This window comes from Hyaena hyaena, unplaced genomic scaffold (assembly GCF_003009895.1).
Source record: "Hyaena hyaena isolate Hyena2069 unplaced genomic scaffold, ASM300989v1 scaffold_525, whole genome shotgun sequence".
NCBI classification, from domain to species: Eukaryota; Metazoa; Chordata; class Mammalia; order Carnivora; family Hyaenidae; genus Hyaena; species Hyaena hyaena.
In genome coordinates, this window is record NW_024081157.1 from 1,256,634 (window position 1) to 1,277,568 (window position 20,935).

A 20,935-nucleotide genomic window follows, 5' to 3' on the forward strand; every position below is an offset into this window, starting at 1 on the left:
TAGATGGGGGGAGGCTTATTGGAGTTCTGGGGGTGGGGAGGTGGGTGGAAGAGAATTCATCCTGGGGAAGCAACAGCAGGCAGTGCTAGGCCTGGGCTCCAAGTCCCAGCACGTGCTCCGCTGTCCCAGTGGCCCTCACAGAACACAAATCCAAAGATGGCTCAATAAGAATCTTAAGAGGGCAGCCACAGAACACTAAAGTCTATGCACGGGGCCTTTCTGAGCCCGGTCCTGTGCACTGGGCCCGTCTCATGCTCATCAGGCAGGTCCTGGTAGTGGTTCAGGGGAAGGATAACAAGCACTGGTAACTGAAGTAAGTAGCAGTGGGCTGGAAGATAGCAAGACGGGGGAATCTGAAAACAGGAGAAGATGATATGGTAACTGAATTTGCGAGGAGAGAAAATACTACAGTTGTGGGAACTGAATAACTCTGTAGTACTACAAAGCGAGAAATTTGGGGGGAAGATAGTTTTGGGGGGAAACATAAATGAATACAATATGGGGCAAGCTAAATTTAAATTACTATGGGACATGAGAACTAGGTGTTAGAAGAATACAGAGGGCTGTTTAGAAAAAGATTCTCAAGGAAAACAACATCACTATTTCCTGATTTGTTGATCATTAATTTCATCGCTATACAAAAGTCATTAAAAGGTCCTTTTAATATGAACATCTCAGCATTATCCCTTTAAACAAACCCATATATAAAACATCACACAAGTATACAGTGGCAAAGGTGGACCACATTCAAAATGAAAAAAGTCAAGCAGTTTATTCAATAGACATGAACTTACGGAAGAGACTATAAAGTACACCATATAGATATGAATAACCTTTAAGGATATAAAAGTTTGCAAAAATTTAAAAAATATTCACATGTATATTGCCATATTTTTTCTTTTAAAACCAAATGTCATGCTTCCTATTTCTATATCCTTAAGTAAGAATGTATGAAGCTATATAAGCTTCTTTATAGCAGGCAAAATTATGGTAGTTTGCATAAAAATGCAAATAAGCGAAGTATCACTAATGAGCACCAACAAAAAAAAGTTGAAGAAAATAAGCAGCCAATATACAATGAAATGCATTTTGCTGTCTTCTTTCCTTCCCAAAATATATTTCACTCAACCCAATATATCCAAAATATTATCATTTCAACTTGTAATCAATATTAACACGTATTCGATACTGTCCATGCTTTTTCCCAAGTTTTTTTTAACAGCTTTATTGAAATATAATTCATACACCATCAAACTCCCTCTTAAAAAGTGCAAAATTTAGTGGCTGTTGTATATTCAGAAAGTTGTAAGTCACCACAGTCTAATTCCAGAATACTTCCATCACTCCCCAAAAACATCCCATATGTGTAAATAGTCATTCTCAGCTCGGTCCTTGGCAACCATTAATCTAGCTAGCCTTTCTCTCTATGCTGGACATTTCATGTAAGTAGAACCATATAATATGTGGCCTGTTGTCTCTGGGTTCATTCATTTAGCATGTTTCCAAGGTTCTTCCATGTTGTATCAGTACTTCACGCCTTTTTATGGTTGAACAATACTGCAGTCTATGGAGAAACTACGTTTTGTATATCCATGCTCCTTCAGCTGATGGACATTTGGGTTGTGTCTACTTTTTTGGTTGCTACAAATAATGTTGCTATGAACATTCATGTATAATTGTATAAATACATTTTCAGTGTTCTTACACCTGGAAGTAGAATTGTTAGGTTATATGGTAACTCAATGTTTAACCTTTTGAGGAACTGTCAAACTGTTTACAAAGTGGCTGCACCATTTTACATTCCTTTCCACCATATAGTGTGCTAATTTTTCAACATTCTTGTCAATGCTTATTATATTCTCTCTTTTTGATTACAGTCATCCTAGTATGTATGAAGCGGTATCTCACTATATGGTTTTGACTTGCATTTCTCTAATGACTAATGATATTGAGCATCTTTTCATGTGAATTTTGGGCATTTGTATATCTTCTCTGGAGAAATGTCTATTAAAATCCTTTTGGAGTCTTTTAATAGCTACAGCAGTCCAACAAAGAATTTTGTAGTTATAATATAATCAAATAATAACCTGAGAATGAAATACTTTTCAAATGAAATTAGTAGATGTTTAATATAAAATAAACATTTAAAACTCCAGCAGAATGGTACTAGCATTGGTTATAGAATTAATGGGCATGATAGTAGGAAGGCATTCAAGGGTGTTACTGTTTACCAGTAATGCTTGTAGCCTGCAGGGTACAGGTATAGCCAAGAAGTACAAAAGTACCTTTCTGTACAGCTAACACTAACAAAATTGAGAAGGTGGTGAGGTTTCATTTCTATATCTCTATCTTCCTAACTTCTGTGAAAGAGGAAAGCCTCTAATATCAGTTATACTTAGTTAATTACATGTTCTTTAAGTGGGCATTAGCCCTTCAAACATTTCTTTCTTTCTTTCTTTTTTTAATTTATTTCTGAGAGAGAGAGAGAGAGAGAGAGAGGCAGCGTGAGCAGGGGAGAGTCAGAGAGAGAGAGGGAGACAAAGGATCCAAAGCAGGCTCCAGGCTCTGAGCTAACTGTCAGCACAGAGCCGACGCAGGTCTTGAACCCACAAACTGTGAGATCATGACCTGAGCCAAAGTTGGACACAACCAACTGAGCCACCCAGGTGCCCCTCAAAACATTTATTCCTAACTATGAAATGAAAGGTGTTATAATTGCACTCCCCCATTAAAGCAGAAGAAAAAGACCTTTGCTTTGAGAAAGAGGGGCTTATAGTATGCTATCTACAAGAATGAGCTATAAGTGAGTTCATCTTATTCTCTGTCAAATAGCCCTCTTCTCCTGGGCAAGATACACCGGAAACTCCACTAATTAACACTTCTGCAAACCTATTTTATGAATAACCACAGATAGAGGAGAGCCTCCATCATTCTTTGATTCTTTCAAGTTTAGCATCTTGGTCATATTCCCTGTCACTCTAGTTCCCTTTTCCTCTGGGTATTTGCTATCTCCTTTCTATCTTCCTTAAGGCATTGTATCTAACCTTATTCCTTTCTTTCTCTGCTTCAAATTTTGTATTTTCTAGGATATTTATTATTAAAAACTTTAAAATTTATACTCATTCTGATTACAAAGTGATTTAAAGGTCTAGTTAATATTTAACATCTTCAGACTATAATTTTTCTTTTCTGACATTTTTATGTTTATTATATTATTTTTACCTCTGGTAGTACTATGTTGATAGACATATAGTATGAACATATTCATGTATTATATATTCATACATATATGACTATAAATATGCTCTCTATTAAAAAGAGGTACCACTAAAGGGTGATTCTACTTTGGATTTTAACTCCACACAGATGGTCAGTAAAGAAAAGAAGAAGAAAAGCTGGATATAGAATCTTTAAGTAGCAGAGGAGAGAACTTTAAGTGCCCAGGAATGCAACTGCAATGAGGAATACAAAAATTGAAATGGTACTGTACCTTTGCTACTGTGAATTCGAACAGATTATTTCACCCCTAAGACTGAGATTCTTAGGCTGGCCAGAGGTCACTGCTTTGTATTTTGTACATTTATACTTGTCATCCGAATGGACCGTGTCAAACACTTGGAAGGGCAACTAATGTACAATGCAGCAATTTGTAAGCAATGGCAGGGCACTGAAAAAATATCACTTATTAGTTTCTTATGCCAGACCTAAAGGTATAAAATGTACACAGAAAAGACATGGACTAAAATGGGTTCCTAATATGGGATGCCTGGGTGGCACAGTTGGTTGAGCATCTGACTCTTTAGCTCAGGTCATGATCCCAGGTTCATGGGATACAGAGTTGTGATGGGCTCCATGCTGAGCATGGAGCCTGCTTAAGATTAGGATATTCTCTCTCTCTCTCTCTCTCTCTCTCTCATTCTCTCTCTCTCCCCCATCCCCCCTTTCCCCTCAGCCCCTCTCCCAACTTGTGATTTATTTAAAATAGGAAAAAAAAATGGATTCCTAATATATTAACTAATAATTTAGACAAATAGTTCTCAACTCTGGGCATGTTAGAATCATCTGGGAGTTTTAAAAAATTCAGAATATTGGGTTCTAGTTCAGAGATTTTGGTTTAACTGGTTTGAGGTAGAGCCCAGGCATTAGGTTTTGTTTGAGGGGTGGGGGCGGATGTTCCTTAAGTGATATTTAGGTATAGCCAGAGTTGAAAACCACCGGTTTTGACAATGAACACTATCTGATCTTTATCGAGTGGGCATGAAACTGTCTCTTTGCTTAATTTGGAAAAACAGAAATCTTATTCAGGATCTTATTGAAGATTCTATTCAAAACAGAAACCAATACCAACTGAGCCCGACATCTTGATACTTAAGAAAGGATGTAACATTTCTTTTTACGCAAGAATTTAACTCAGTCTACATTTATTATTCTAAAGCTTTACTTTTTCTAAAACCTATGCAACGTTTTCATCTTTTGGCAATCGTTTGCATCCACCATACCTGATTGGGAAGCTCAGGTGTCACTGTGACAGGAACAAGGAAGGTTACAAAGGAACAGTCAGCTACTGCCTTAGTTCAACCATGCTTTCTGGTTGTCCTGGCATACATTTTAGTGCCTGAATTCTTCCAGAGCCAAGCTCAAAGCTAATACAAACGAAGCAGCTGCGACTGCATTGTGTTACATTTACATGGAAGGCCAACTCAGACCATTGTGTTATGGAAATGAGAACACTAAGCCAAGCACCTGGCCCAGAACACAAGCCACTTTCTTTTAGCCAAAGCTAAACTGGCGGCATCGTCTAAGGAGAAGTGATATAAAAATCATAAATATCAACAGTCACTTTATAAATAGAACATTAAAGAAAGAAGCCTGTTCCAAACACTTAGGCAATGTGAAACAAATATATACAATTACAAGGCGTTATCATTTTCCCTTTCTAAATTAAATTTAAGTACCTGGATAACTTTCATTAGTTAACTCGTTTCTTCCCAATCACCCCTGCAACATCGTTTGAATGTAGTTTTAACAATGTATAAACCATACAATGGATGTTTTATTTAAAGGAAAGTACAAATATGATAAATGTAAAAAGTCTAGCAATATGTTAAAGAGTGAAAAAAATAGCATCTTTAAAAAGAGGCAAAAACTATTCCAATAACTAAAAGTGTTCCTGAAGAAGCTAATAATCAAAACTCAGATCTGCAAAAACATCGTGAGTCTATACACATGTAGGACAGCTAAAGGGCTCAAAGAATTATCCACAGAAACAAACCATTGAAGGATACTATCTAGTTTTACTTCCCAGTGTAAGTAGATACACTATACACTATATTCATAAAATACCATAGCCCTAGATTCCAAATATAAAAATCTCTCTTAGTTGAAGAAAAAAAAATGTAACTATTTTGCACAGGTACACACATTTACTCCAGATGACTGCTTGGTTATTATTTTTTTTAAAAATTTATGTTTATTTATTATTGAGACAAAGAGAAACAGAGCATGAATGGGGGAGGGGCAGAGAGAGAGGGAGACACAGAGTCTGAAGCAGTGGGGCTCGAACCCACAAACCGTGAGATCACGATCTGAGCCGAAATTGGACGCTTAACCAACTGAGCCACCCAGGTGCCTCGCTTGGTTATTATTAAATGGTTGGGTAGCCCATTTGACTGAGATATCATCAGTAATACTAACAGAGTAAATGTGAGATACTCACTTGACTATGGTCATTCAGTAATTCATACATATCTTATCCATTAAACAATTATTTGTTGAGTGCTTACTGTGTGCAAGGTAGTATGTTAGGCATTGAGGTAATTACAAAGATGAGAGGAGATATTTATTGTCTAATGGGGGTGACGGATCTAGAAATAAACAACTGCAGTTGGAATGAAGGTAAAGAAATATGGAATGACAGGAATGAATGTAAAGAAATATGGAATGAACAGAAGAAACAGGAAGACGATCCTGTAGATTTCTGCTTTTTCTTATGATTAAGATTAGATAAAAGTACAAATGCACTAAAAATTCCTAAATATCAAGACCTTGCTTTACCTATAGGCTCAGTGGCCATATAAGTTCCCCTCTTCTGTTTATTTTTACTTTTCAACTTACTGACTCTGCAGTCTACTACTGGCATAAAGATGGCTTAGACTAAGTAAGGAATACACATGAAGAGACTGTTTTAAGATTATAAAAATATACATTTTGGGGAATGAGAAAGATAGGCAAAGGTTATGGGCTTCCCTGCTTTGGGCTCCTTGCAATCTTTGTTTCCTGGCTCCTTTCTACCACCTCTAGCAGCAGTGAGCAGGATACAAGTGACTCTTACCCACTTGCTTCTCCTGATCTCTCTAAAGCTAACCTCTGCTCTACAGCCACTGGCCAGGCAGGCTGATAGCCTGGGGTGGGTGCAGGGCTGGCGCCTAGGGTGGGTGCGGGGCTGGCGCCTAGGGTGGGTGCGGGGCTGGCTTTCTCTTCTTGAATGGCAGGCAGTCCCTTACCTGTCGCCCTGAGTTAGGATACTGATCGCAAGAGGAAAGAGTCACTTGGGGAAGAGTCAAGTAATCTGCCGATACTTCAGAGTATTTACACAAATGGAGCTGGGAAGAAGGCCCTTCTGGAGAATCCATGACTAGCTCCTTTTTGGTTTAGCTTTTGAGCCAAGATAAATATTTCAGAAAACAAAATCTAATGCTTTAGTGGCCAGCCAAATTGAGTTAAGCTTGACAAACAAACATTCCCAGTCTTGCCCCAATCTACCTCTTCATCCTTCTCTCTTGCCATTTTTGCCCACATGCTTTTTGGTTCCTGCTCACTGAACCCTTTCTATATTCCCTGGAAGCCTCAGTCACTTTATGAAGTGTGTCTTTCTCAAATGCGATTGCCTCCGCCTGGGATACTCTTCTTCCCGTCAATTATTTTCATTCAGTCTTTGAAACAGCTCAAGCGCTGGCTCCCCGGAAAAGCCTTAGCTCACACAATGCATTGTTAAAAATCTGTGTCACCACGCTTATCTACTTCCTTATGAATCTGGTCATTTTTCTGTCTCTTACTATTAGACTATAAATTCTATGGGAGTGGAAAATTCTGTTGCGTTCATTTCTGTGTCTATAACCTAGTGCCAAGAAAGTATCAATAATTGGTGAATCACTAATACTTTGCCTGAAGCAACCATTCAGTAAGTGTGTCACTGTCAGTAATTTCAGTCAAGGCTTGCTAAAAACTACTCATCTGCTCTCAGTATTTGCTTCAAAATGAAGCTAGGAAGAACAGGCCCTTTGGAGAATCCACCTGATAAGTCGTGAACCTGCTGTTCACCATAGTAAAGACACCTGAATCCTGCAACCACAAGTACTTGTGCTTAAATGTCACTTCTGCCCCTTCAGAGAGTGACCATGGATCATTTCCATGGAAACAATCATATTAATAGCATGGGATACTATATTAGTAACTTAGTTAAGTGTCTCAAAGTTTGGTTCCTTCTTACTTACTTACTGCTTTCTCATATGCAGACTTCACTGTGATATTAATTACAAAAGTATTCCGTGTTGCTCTGAAAAAGTTAGACATAATTCTTACTGGCACTACATTTAACTCACTTTCATTAGCTATTGGTATTATATGGAAACTTAAAACATACAGTGTACTTGCAGAGACATCTGAGTACTGCACTGCCTCTTTTAGCCAGCATATTTTGGTTTCTTTTAAGAGAATATAAATTATTCATCCAGCATCATCATAGAAAAAGGTATTTCACAAGCCAGATTTTTCTGGATAGCAAGTTTTATAGGCATCAGATATCTTTAAGATTTAAAATATTCTCAATGGATACATATCACAATATTGCACAGTTACACTTATTAAAAAAAAAAAAAAAAGCCCAGCACAAAAGATATAATTTCACTTCTTAGTGATTCAGGATCATTATCATCAATGTCAATTACTTCACTACGCTCAATGTGTCCTGTAATACAAGGGCACTCTTGAGGGCTACTGGTAATACAGGGCTATCTGCCTTTAGCCTAAGTGGTTTTAGGTTGTTTTTATGACTCCTTGCTTTTCATTTCCTCTGCCTCCTCCCTCAACTCACTTCATTTTTTCAAAAATTACAATCAATGTGTTCTGATGGTCATTTTTCAAATAACTGTCTGGGTAAGAACTTACGAATAGTTAAATTCTCCTAGAGAGCTAAGTGCATGGGCTTTGTAACTGAAGTTTGCCAGTCAGAGGCCCCTTCTTTCCTTCAATAGTTCTTAATCTGTGAGATGGCTGAGGCTGTCAGAAGAATAACAACTGAATAAATGGTCTGTAAGGAGTGCTCACAGTCATGTATATGCATCATTGGTTTATTACTTTTACTCAAGAATAATTAGTATTATGATTAAGGTAAACCTCAAATTAGCTATCAACTATTTAAATATAAATGAAAATTCTTGTTCTTAATTAATTCAAATTTAAAAAGTCCAGTCATGAACTTCAGATTCAATAGAAGTACTTAAATGTTACTATATTATAGAAGGATATTTTTCTTCACTTATTGACCTTAAAAAAATTAAGAATTAACCATTCTAGGGGCGCCTGGGTGGCTTAGTCGGTTGAGCGTCCGACTTTCGCTTGGGTCATGATCTCGTGGTTCGTGGGTTCGAGCCCCGCGTCGGGCTCTGTGCTGACTGACAGCTCAGAGCCTGGAGCCTGTTTCAGTCTGTGACTCCCTCTCTCTCTGACCCTCCCCTGCTCACGCTCTCTCTCTCTCTCTCTCTCTCCTAGAAATAAAAAAGAAAAAAAAAATTAAAAAAAAAAGAATTAACCATTCTATTCTAGTAGGCTGGTATGAAAATTTCAAATTCTAATCCAATCCTTTTCACCAAACACTGTGTATGGACAGTCAGTTTCACTATATTTGATTTCGGTTTCATCAGGAAGACAAGAAGGGGAGGGAGGAGAGGGGGAAAAATGCCTTTTTCATTCATTAAAAAAACCCAAACATTTAAGTGGGAAGCTATGTCTATGGGAGAAAGAAATTTAGTAAAAGGAATGAAATCTGATAGTTAATAATTCCCGTCATAATATTGTTTGAATATTAATCCAATCTTGCTTGTGATCTTTAAAACTGAGAGAATTGGTAAACATTTGGAAGGTGTCACAGTAACAGATATTCACAAACTCCACAAGGCACTGAGAGACAATAAAGGGAAATCTTGCTCCTCACAGTTAATCCAAAATAAAACATTCATGTTGGTTAACTGACAAATGAATGCCAGCTTATAGATCTCAAAACAGCAGTTCAACTTACAAACTTATTCCAACTTAAAAAAAAAAAAGTAGTGGAATATATAAAAAAAGAATACAACATATTAACTTAGCTGAATTAAAAGAAAATAATCTCTTTTGTTTCCAATAGAAAAGTCTACTTCTACTTTATACTGTTTTCCATTGTACCTACAATAATGACCAGCTTCATGGCAGTTATTCTTTCCAAGTTTAAAAACAACACATTGTAATTAAATAATTAGGCAGTACACTTCTTATTAAATAAGCCAAGAAAACGGATGGATTAAAATTTGGGTTACTCAGAGTTATATCAAAAAGATACAGAAGAGGACTGCAACTGGTGGTCAGCTGACCTGATCATGGACAGCCTTCTGATCTCAGCTTTCAGTATTTAATACAGACTCTTAGTGCTGCCTTGTCAGTTTAAGGAATATTTTAAACTCGGTTATTTCTTCCAGGGTGTTTCTTAAGCACTTAGATGGTCATCCAAAAGATGGCTTAAGCAAAGCACAGGCCAGGTCTCAGGATTATAACTTATAATGGTCTAATTCTCTGATAATCTGCTCTGCAATTTTATGAGTCCCATCATTCACTGTTTATGCTCCAGCTCAAGAGAAACAAATACCAAAAAACCAAAAATCTCTTCCCACTTGTGGAAAAAAAAAATCCCACCAGCATCTTTACAGAAAGGTAACAGATTTTTGCTAGTAACTTCATAAAAGGGCATCCTGCAAAGATTTGTGCTCTGTAGGTCAGAGGAATTTGAATTTAATAATTATTCCCTACAATCTAATAAACCCTCTACTGAAAGTAGTGGACATTAACCACAGTTAATCTATATAAGTTAATAACTGTGTCCTTTAACTTCAGTATCATAAAGAAATTCTTGAGCAAAGTGTGTGGATTCCTTAGTAACTGTCTCTAACTCGAAAAAGAAAGGAGAGAAAAGTACAATATCTTTTAGAGAAGAGGAACACTTACTGGTACTTTGAAAGGTGAGGTATTTACAGTATCCATGGAATTGGGTTTCTGCGATGTACTGGTCCCTGAGATACTCCGTCTGCGGGGGGACCTTTCTGCCGGCACCTCTGGAAAAGAAAGAAACATCATTAAGAAGCCAAAATTTAGGATCTTTGACTACAATGTAAAATTATCGGGGTTTTCTCCCCCACAAAAAAGTCAGTTTGCTTTAAAGGCATACTACATTCTATCTCCACGTGATTTATCTCTTTATCTCTGTGTTCGAACTATCAAGACACTAGGGAGACCTGGTCACATTTAAGAATCTGCTTTAGCACGACAGATTAGAATTTTATCTGTGCACAGATAAAAAGTAATTTTTTTCTGATCTATGTTTAATATCTAAAATTCACTTAATATTTGCATCTCATAGTGCATGAATATACTTCTCTATCTGTCAGCAATACAGGAGTTAATAGAATCCAAAGACAATTTTGGTATTCTTGTGAACAAAATATAGTCTTGTATTGCACATGATTCGATGGTGTCTGCACAAAGGTCAGAGTTCAGTTCTGTGCAGATAAGATGATTCACCAGACTGCAAGCAAAGGGCCATGAGGCGACTGAAAGCTGCTGCTAGGATAAAATAACATATATGCCTATGCAGATATAAAAATAGATCAGCTTCTCCTTGTGCTGGCAATATGACCTTACTAAGATCTTACTCTGGAATCCTAAATCTGTTCAAACTGACCTAACAAGCTTCGGATTTTGCAGATGATGTGATATTTTTTAATTTAATTACTGTACACTATATTAAGGTTACATTTAAAAAATTTTTTCAGAGTGATATAAATATATGCATATATATATGCACATACACACGCACACACAGATGATAGATATATACATATTATACCTTTATCACAACTGCTTCCCATCTCCACTTCAACTGACAGACATATAGGAATCCAGCTTCTCAGATAACATTAGATAATCTCAACATGGACAAGAAAAAAAAACACATCCTAAAAAAAGTACTCTGTATTATCTTCCAGATCTTAAAAAATAAGGAGTAAATCGTGACTCCGGAGACTGACATTTTGATTCCTGCTGGTCTCCCTTTAAAAGATAGATGCAGTTTAAACTTCCATTTCTGGCCTCCTGGCCCCTGGGATCCGTGCTACTTCCACTTAAGAGAAAGCGTTTTTTCTCTCGCTCCCTCCCTGTGTCTTGCTCTTCCCCCTCCCTCTCTACAGCTTGCAGGGAGAGCAAGCGAGAAAGAAACACACAGGACTGCAGCTATTCAATCAATCGTTCCGACTGCACATCCTCATTAGTTACTTTCAGGCTATTAGCAGACGCCCAACCACTGCCTCCCCTCAGTTACAGAAAATTTCACTGTATTACACTAATCTGCAGCAAGGAAAAAAACATTTACTGAAATTTATATTCAGCTAGTGCCAAAAGGACACCATTTTACACAGACCTAGTAATGCACACAAATCAATCCTTCCTATGAAAATCCAGTTGGAAGTGCTTACCCTATTACCATCTTTGCATGCTGGACACTGATTTTCTTTCCATGAATAAACATATCCTCTGTGTGACATCTTGACCAGTAAGACATAAGCCAAATTGCAACATTCCTAATGACTAAGAGGTTGCCAACATAGCATAGCGTCTTATATGCCTGCAGTACAAGAAAGTCCCATGCTATCACTGTTTTAAAATTACGACCAATAACTGTAAGTCCCTCAACTTCTCTCTAACCATCAGTGGTTAAATGAGCCTTAACGCACAAAGCCATTTTCAGAATTAGGCACACATGACTTCTAAAAAATGGCAGTATAATTAGCTAAAATTCACGGCAACGGCACAAAGCACTGAATTTAAACAACCAGCTTTGCAAAGCACTCCGAACAACAAGACCTTCAGACTTTAGGAACGTGACTTTAAACAATGATTATCCAAGTTAGGCATTTCTAGTATATGGGGGGCAGGCTGGTGGGGAGAGGGTCTGGTGAAGACACAAGAAAATCTCATCTTTCCTCTGATAATGACATACAATTAGAAGATACATGAGATTGAACATTACAGTATAATATATTTCAGTCTCTGAATAATTGATGGAGAAACCAAACTCAGAGAAAAATAAGTTCCATTAGCAAGACTAAAATGATCCAGTAAACAGTTTTCCTTAATTTCCAATGTTCTGGATAAGGGGAAAAAATGAGACTTATTTCCTCATTTTCTTTCAAACATCTAATTTTAGTTTTCAGGCATATGAACTCATTAAATAAATATATTTCAATGCTTTTAACAATTTGAAATTACACTGGCAAAAAATGAGCAACCACATTTAAAACTAACAAATATGTTATTTCTTGTATTTCTCTTCCTCTTTTAGATTCTCTTTCTTTACCATGAGAAAAATCAGAACTCTGGTGTAGCTTAAAGAATATTATTGGGTTCAAAAAGAAGAAATTAAATTTTTCTTGAAGTTTGAACAATTGGCACTGAAGAGGGAAAAGAGGAAATAAGCTACATGATCCAATGAGAAGACATCTACACTTCCTGACTTTCTCAGCCCCCACAACAATGCAACTTATCTGAGGATGCAAAAAAAGGCCCCTGAATACGCAAGTTCTTTCATTTTCAGAAGATCTGAAACTATTTCAAAACAAAGTGAAGGAATATACACCCCAAGCACCAGTGGCCACTCAGAGCCATGCATGGTGGCAGCATCAGCAAGGGCCGAATTAACAACTGCCTGGATTAGTCACAGGCAGGCCTGCATATTAAACTGGCCCAGCTACCTTTGACTTGAAATCTCCAAGCAGAAAGGGAAGCCGCCACTATGCTCCTAAAACTACCTTTCTGCTAAGTTAGAAGAAAGATCTATACCAGTTCCAGTAGACCAAAATTAGACGGCTCTCTCCCCTGCCTCCACTCACGCTACATGCGACTGCATTATTTTCACCCGCTATAAGAATTAATGTTCCTTTCGTAGTCATAATATTTAATTACAGCTATTTTAAAATATGCTCACTCTCTAAGACTGAGTCAGAGACTTATAATATTGTTTCAGTTAAGGTCTGAAACCCTTTTGTTCACGTTCTCATCCTCTAAAGATATTTTCTATCTGCAGATTGAAAGGTGCCACAAGTTATAAAATAGAAAAGCCCGGTTAAGTTTTAAATTTATCTCTTCATTTCCTTTGCCATTGGGTATGAACCAAGATGAGGTGACAACTTATTATAATGACAGTCTCCAACGAAGCTCCGCAGGGAACGTTATTGAACAAAGAGAACCTTTGGGTGCTCTCCCAACTATCTCTGTGATTGTGTGTAAGCCATTTTACCTTTCCAGCTCTGGTCTTCATTAATAAATGGGGTTATTCAGACCAACCAGAGACAGAGACAAGAAGAATGAGTTTATACGTTCTGGTGCAAAACAAACTTTTTGGAAGAAAGGGGCTCTTTAAATCCAAAGTGTAGCATCTTAACACCATTTACTCCATATACATACATATTTTCCTCTCTGTCAATGTGGTTTTCTTTGGAAAGTGTGGCAAAGAAATTGACAGCTGGATGATTATAGGGACAAAGGCACTTTTGGTGAAGAATATGATTGTTCAACAGACAGAAATCAGCCTCTGCCTTTGGAACCTAATGTTGTGTTGTCCATGCCTTAATTCACTTATCGGGAAGTAATGTCAAAAAGTATTTCAAAGAAGACAAAAAAGTAGGACAGTGTAAAGGAGATGAAGAGGTGTAGTAATTTCACTATAGTAATTACAGTGAATGGGTAGGGCTGCGTTGACAAGATGAGGTGAGGAAGTTGGCCTTATAGGTTTATTAAGGAAGAACACTGCAGGCAGGGGGGAAGCCAATAAAAAGCTCCTTGGGTAAAGTGTAGTGTGGAGGCCGGCGTGACTGGTGTCAGGAAGGGAAAACTAGACTGTGAAAGTGTGCTCAGACCACGGAGGCTCTGTGGGCGTATGTGTAAAGACTTCAGATTTTTACTGTGAAATGAAAAGCCACCTAGTCAAACACATTTCACCAAAAAGTATAAATCACAGAGACACCCTATGAAGAGATACACTTACTGGCACTTCCTTAGTTATTTTCTTTACAGGATTTTGAAAAATGAATGTGATTGAAATAATTCTGGAATATTATTATGTTTGGAAAGAGAGTGTACATTTACTTTTTATTCAGTCACATTTAGCCAAAATTTGTTTACCATCACGTCATACATGCACATACTTAACATAAATACAGGGCTCAGATGTCATGAATTCCAATAATGTCTGCCACTCTTAGAGAAGAAGTTACCATCATTAAGAAATGGTTCAAAATGTTTTCTTTGAAGAGAAAAAGATGTACTATGAAAATTATTTCAGAACCTCTTTTGTGAATAATTTGTCTTAGGCAGAAGTATTTTTACAATAGTTTAAGCTAATACTGACTGTTTGTTTTGTGCTAAGTGCTGGGTCTGGTAACTATCTGTTTTAGTCTTTGGGCCAAAGACTTAACTTAGTCTTTAGTACCTCTGTTACTACCCCAGAGGTAGTAACAATTATTATTTTCTGGGATGGGTGTAGGGGTCAAATTTAAAAGAAGAAAATAATACTTATCAATGTGAAAATAATTTCAGAAAATTCATCATGAAAGATGACCAACATGCAGAAAGATACTTATAAAGTTTTAATTTGTTAGATAATGATGTAAGGGACCAAAATACCATTCTCATAGCAAAATTCTCTGGTTATTATAGATCAGAAAAACATTACATGTTCACAGATGCAGTCAGTGTGGATATATCGTGTGCCTGAATACTTCAGATGAAGGGCTACCCAAGTCAATTCCAGTCATTTTGTGTAAAGAATTATCAAACATGGATGTACGGGGAAGCTTTGTCAATTACAATTATTCACAGGCCCCTTTAATATTTTGGGTATTATATTTGGGGAACAAGTGTTCTAATATTGTTCTAGAAAGGGGAATTCTTTAGTTCACTTCAAAAACCTTTTTAAAAATCAGTAAGACTGACAGAAAGTTGGATACACACCAAACAAATGGGTGTTTGTGCACCCATTCATGTCACTGAAGTTTCAGGGTGCGGCTGTTAATGAGTCCATTTCACTATCATCTGTTTGCCCTGATATTGTGTAAATGATGACAATAAATAAGACAGGATATGTCAGTGGCTCAAGTTATTAATGAATAAAATAAGCAAAGAACTTCTCCCTTCATGGTGTGAATTCTAAATTAGAATTCCTCTCCCACAGGAGCAGAAGGGAAAAATAGGAAGGAAGGCAATGGGTCTGTATGTATTCAGTCAAGAAGGACCTTAAAACAAATGGCAAAAGGTGAAAAAGGGAAAGGCTTCAAGAGAATGAGATTTTGTGTTTTGCTGGAAGACTCCTAAAGGCAATGGGACCTTAAAGGTTCAGTTGGAGAACAATGTTGTAAAGGAAAAGTGACAAGAACAAAGAGAAGAAAATTACATACTGCACTTATATAGTTTGTAACACCATAGCACCTAGGCGTTTTATAGACTTCATCCACCTGCTTTTCAGTAGGACATTTTCTGCTGTATCCCAGTTTTATAGCTTTAAAGCCTCTGTGTGGGACAGTCACTACCATTCAGCTGCTCTGAAATACAAATCCCCAGAGCCACTTTAATTTATCCAATTAGTATCACTTAGACTGCAGGACTTCACTCAAACAAGCTGACCTTTCAAGTTTACATGCCCTTGACACTTCAATCTGAACCAATCTGTGCTAAATACACAAATGTGGTAAATTCTCAGAAAGTAAAGTCATTCAGTCTCCCCACCTTTTCATTACTTCAACAAATTTATTCTCATTATTATTATTCTTAAAATTCCTTCTTATTAATATAATAGAATAGATTTCTCTCTAGTCAAGGAGTTTGGACACCCACAAGTACTCCATTTCTTCAACCTAGGACTTCACATGATGATAGTAGATGGGATAGCAGAGGAGGGCTTTAATGCCAAAAGCAGTCTCAACCAGAAAGGCTAAGAAAACAGCTTAGGGATGTCTGCATGGTAGCTTAAGATTCAAATACAGGGGCGCTTAGGTACCTCAGTCGGTTGAGTGTCTGACTTTGGCTCAGGTCATCATAATCTCACAGTGTGTGAGTTCAAGCCCCGTGTTTGGCTCTGTGCTAACAGCTCAGAGCCTGGAGCCTGCTTCAGATTCTGTGTCTCCCTCTCTCTCTGTCCCTCCCGTGCTCATGCTCTGTCTCTGACTCTCTCTCAAAAATAAAGATTAAAAAAAAAATTTTTTTTTTAAAGATTCAAATACAAAGCCTATATCTGGTTCTTAGTGAGAACCACCAGGGATCTTAATAATAGAAACATAAAAAGCATATCTGCAACACCAAACTATCATTTATTATTCCTTATTCCATGCTACATGTTTTATAAGATTTATCTCTTCCATCATTACAACAATTCTCTGGAACTATCACCTCCAATGATAGATAAGAAAACAAAAGGTTCTATTACTCTGTCCATGTCTGCATAGCTGGTAAAGGGTAGAATCAGGATTGGAACTCACACAGTCTGGATCTAGAGTCTGCACTTTTAATTACCATGCATGCTATCCTATTCTTGTGTTTTGTATAACGGGCTGTAATGGAGAGTAAGATAAATAATCATGGAGACCCCAATTTTCCTACTTCTTCCTAAAAATAACTCAAAGGGCTTTAACAATATGTACACAATTCTTCATATATTAAAGAGAATTAAATCACTTAGCATTATTGTGGTGAGCACTGAGTAATGTACAGAATCGCTAAAACTATTATGACACTGTCTCTTAATTATATTTCAATAAAAAAAGTGTGTTTTTGCATTCCACTTAACCAGTGATTTGCCAGCCTGGCTATGAATTCAAATCAGCTGTAAAGCTTTTATTTTATTATTATTATTGTTTTAATGTTTATTTATTTTGAGAGAGAGAGAGAGAGAGAGAGGGAAAGAACACAAGACAGTGTGAGTGGGCGAGGGGCAGAGAGAGAGAGAGAACCCTAAGCAGTCTCCATCCTGTCAGCACAGAGCCCAATGCGGGGCTCAATCTCAAGAACTGAGATCATGACCTGAGCTGAAATCAAGAGTCGGATACTCAACTGTCTGAGCCACCCAAGTGCCCCAGCTGTAGATCTTTTAAGCAAACACAGGTACCCAGCTCAGACCCATGGAATTACAACCTCTGGGGAAGGAGAGGGTACAGCCTAGGCATAAACATTACAAAAAGTTCCCTAGGTAAATCTGATATGCATTTCTTTTTTTTAAATTGAGGTATTATAAGTGACATACAGATTGATATTGGTTTCAGATGTACAATAATTCAATATTCATATATATTGTCAATGATCAAAATAACTCTAGTTAGTTAACATTTGTCACCACACATATACAAATTTAAAAAAAGACATAATTAAATCATTCTCTTAGAGGGGTAAGTTACTCCAAAAAAGTCCATCAAAGAAAATGCTCAATTCTGGAACACTGTTGCTAATAAGAATATTCTAGTCAAAAACAGGTAAGGAAATGGGGTAAAGAGGGAGTAAGGGGTCTTGCTTAATGGAATGGTGAAAAGTCTGAACAAACCAGGAAACAACCTATAAAAACATCTAATAACTGATTAAAAAGTAATAAAAAGCCCTCCAAAAAAAATAACCTGCCCTTAGTAGGAGGGATGAATAGAGGGAGCTCAGAGGAGTTTTAGGGCAGTGAAAAACCTCTGGATGGTACTGTAATGATGGATACATGTCATTATACAGTTGTCCAAACCCAAAGAATATACAGTATCAAAAATGAACCCCAATGTAAACCATGGACTTTGAATGGTTATGATGTGTTAATGTAGATTCATCAGCTGTAACAAATGTTACTATTCTGGTGGAGGATACTGGTAATGGGGAAGAATGTGCGGGGTGGGGGGGGGGACTGCACAGTCCCTGTAACTTCCTCTTAATTTTGGTGTGAACCTAAAACTGCTCTTAAAAAAATGAAGTGTTAAAAACATAGAACCAAACCCTGTTCTATCCCTCTAAACTACACCTTAGTGGAGAAATAACTACTTAAGCCAATTCTATGGGACAAAAATAGATAAATAGCATGAAGACCTTAGGTTTTACAAAGAATAACCTTTAAATAACTAAGAAAACATTGTTCAGCATAAAATGATGTTTTTGAGCATTTCATGCTAGTTATTTGTAAAACTTAATCTCACAGCTTCATTTTGGTGAGTAATATTTTACGTTCAACTCTGGAAGACACTGTATCTTCTAACTTACAAAGATGTAAGAACTTTAAACTTTTTCTATAACTCACTTAATATGTTTTCACTATTGGCATATTTCATATATAATTATGAGTAAAATCTTTAATTTAGTCATACCATGATTTCAGTATTCATCTTTAAATTATAAAAAAAAAAGATTTATCCTTGATTATGTCAGGGGCTTTTATTTTTTTTCCTTTTCACTATTTTGTTTCCTTAAATAGTTCATGGTCAAGTTGATTTCCATATAACACCCAGTGTTCATCCCAACAAGTGTCCTCGTCAGTGCCCATCACCCCACTTCTCCTCTCCCCCACCCCCATCAGCCCTCAGTTTGTACTCAGCATTCAAGAGTCTCTCGTGGTTTGCCTCCCTCCCCCCAACTATTTTTCCCCTTCTTCTCCCCCATGGTCCTCTGTTAAGTTCGTCTTCATCCACCTATACATGCAAACATATGGTATCTGTCCTTCTCTGCCTGTCAGGACTTTTAAGACTAGTTTGGGTTTTATTCCAAAAACAGGCATTAATAGAAAGTACTGAAGTACTGAAAACACAAATATTTGGCTTCTAATACACAGATGTGAACTTATTCACATACTGAGGATCAAATGTGCATATAAGCACTGTATAAAAAATGCTTACATTGGATATCACTTCTTACGAGGTATCACAAATGGGAGAGGACTTCTCAAAAAGAAGAGAGCACCCAAACAGACAAAATCATGAATGAAAATGGACTTATTACAGCCAACCCCTCAGAAATACAAGCAATTATCAGGGAATACTATGAAAAATTATACACCAACAAACTGTACAACTTAGAAGAAATGGACAAATTCCTAAACACACACTCACCACCAAAATTTACACGGGAAGAAATAGAAATTCTGAACAGACCCATAACGAGTGAAGAAATCGAATCAGTTATCAAAAATCTCCCAATAAATAAAAGCCCTGGACCTGATGGCTTCCCAGGGGAATTCTACCAGACATTTAAAACGTAATTAATACCAATTCTTCTCAAGGTATTCCAAAAAAGAGAAACTGAAGGAAAACTTCCAGACTCATTTTATGAAGCCAGCATCACTCTGATTCCCAAGCCAGACAGAGATGCAGCAAAAAAAGGGAACTACACGCGAATATCTTTGATGAATACGGATGCAAAAATCCTCAACAAGATACTTGCAAATCGAATCCAACAGCACATAACAAGAATTATCCACCAAGATCAAGTGGGATTCATTCCTGGGTTACAGGGCTGGTTCAACATTCGCAAATCAATCAGTGTGATACATCACATCAACAAAAGAAAAGATAAAAACCCTATGATCCTGTCAATAGATGCAGAAAAAGCATTTGATAAAATACAACATCCCTCCTTAATAAAGACCCTCGAGAAAGTCGGGATAGAAGGAACTTACTTAAACATCATAAAAGCTATCTATGAGAAGCCCTCAGCTAACATCATTCTCAATGGGGAAAAACTGAGAGCTTTCCCCCTGAGATCAGGAACACGACAGGGATGTCCACTCTCACCGTTGTTGTTTCACATAGTGCTGGAAGTCCTAGCATCAGCCATCAGACAACAAAAGGAAACCAAAGGCATCAGAATCGGCAAAGAAGAAGTCAAACTTTCACTTTTCGCAGATGACATGATACTCTACATAGAAAACCTGACAGACTCCACCACAAGCCTACTAGAACTGATCCAAGAATTCAGCCAAGTTGCAGGGTACAAAATCAACGTACAGAAACCGGTTGCATTTTTATACACCAACAATGAAGCAACAGAAAGAGAAATCAAGAAAAGGATCCCATTCACAATTGCACAAAAAACCATAAAGTACCTAGGAATAAACCCAACCAAGGATACAAGAGATCTGTATGATGAAAACTATAGAAAACTTATGAAGGAAATTGAAGAAGACACAAAGAAATGGAAAAACATTCCATGCTCATGGGTTGGAAGAATAAATATAGTTAAAATGTCATTTCTACCCAAAGCAATCTACACATTCAATGCAATCCCAATCAAAATTGCACCAGCATACTTCTCAAAACTAGAACAAACTATCCTAAAATTTGTATGGAACCACAAAAGACCTCGAATAGCCAAAGTAATACTAAAGAATAAAACCAAAACAGGAGGTATCACCATCCCAGACTTTAGCCTCTACTACAAAGCTGTCATCATCAAGACAGTATGGTATTGGCACAAAAACAGACACATAGACCAATGGAATAGAATGGAGACCCAGAAGTGGACCCAAAAATGTACAGCCAACTAATCTTTGACAAAGCAGGAAAGAGTATCCAATGGAAAAAAGACAGCCTCTTTAACAGATGGTGCTGGGAGAACTGGACAGCAACACGCA

General features: G+C 37.2%; 1 protein-coding gene across 8 annotated transcripts in view; it reads right to left on the bottom strand.

Annotated features, from left to right (window-relative positions):
* Positions 1-20,935, bottom strand: part of RASAL2 (RAS protein activator like 2) — a 186,772-nt gene that overhangs the window by 74,317 nt on the left and 91,520 nt on the right. For 7 of the 8 annotated variants that reach the window (XM_039255387.1, XM_039255390.1, XM_039255388.1 and 4 more), the window contains exon 4: positions 10,255-10,361. In XM_039255387.1, the coding sequence (XP_039111318.1) occupies positions 10,255-10,361 (107 nt within the window). Of the gene's footprint in view, positions 1-10,254; positions 10,362-11,777; positions 11,797-20,935 lie in introns of those variants that run through there. The other variant, XM_039255394.1, reaches the window with a different exon arrangement.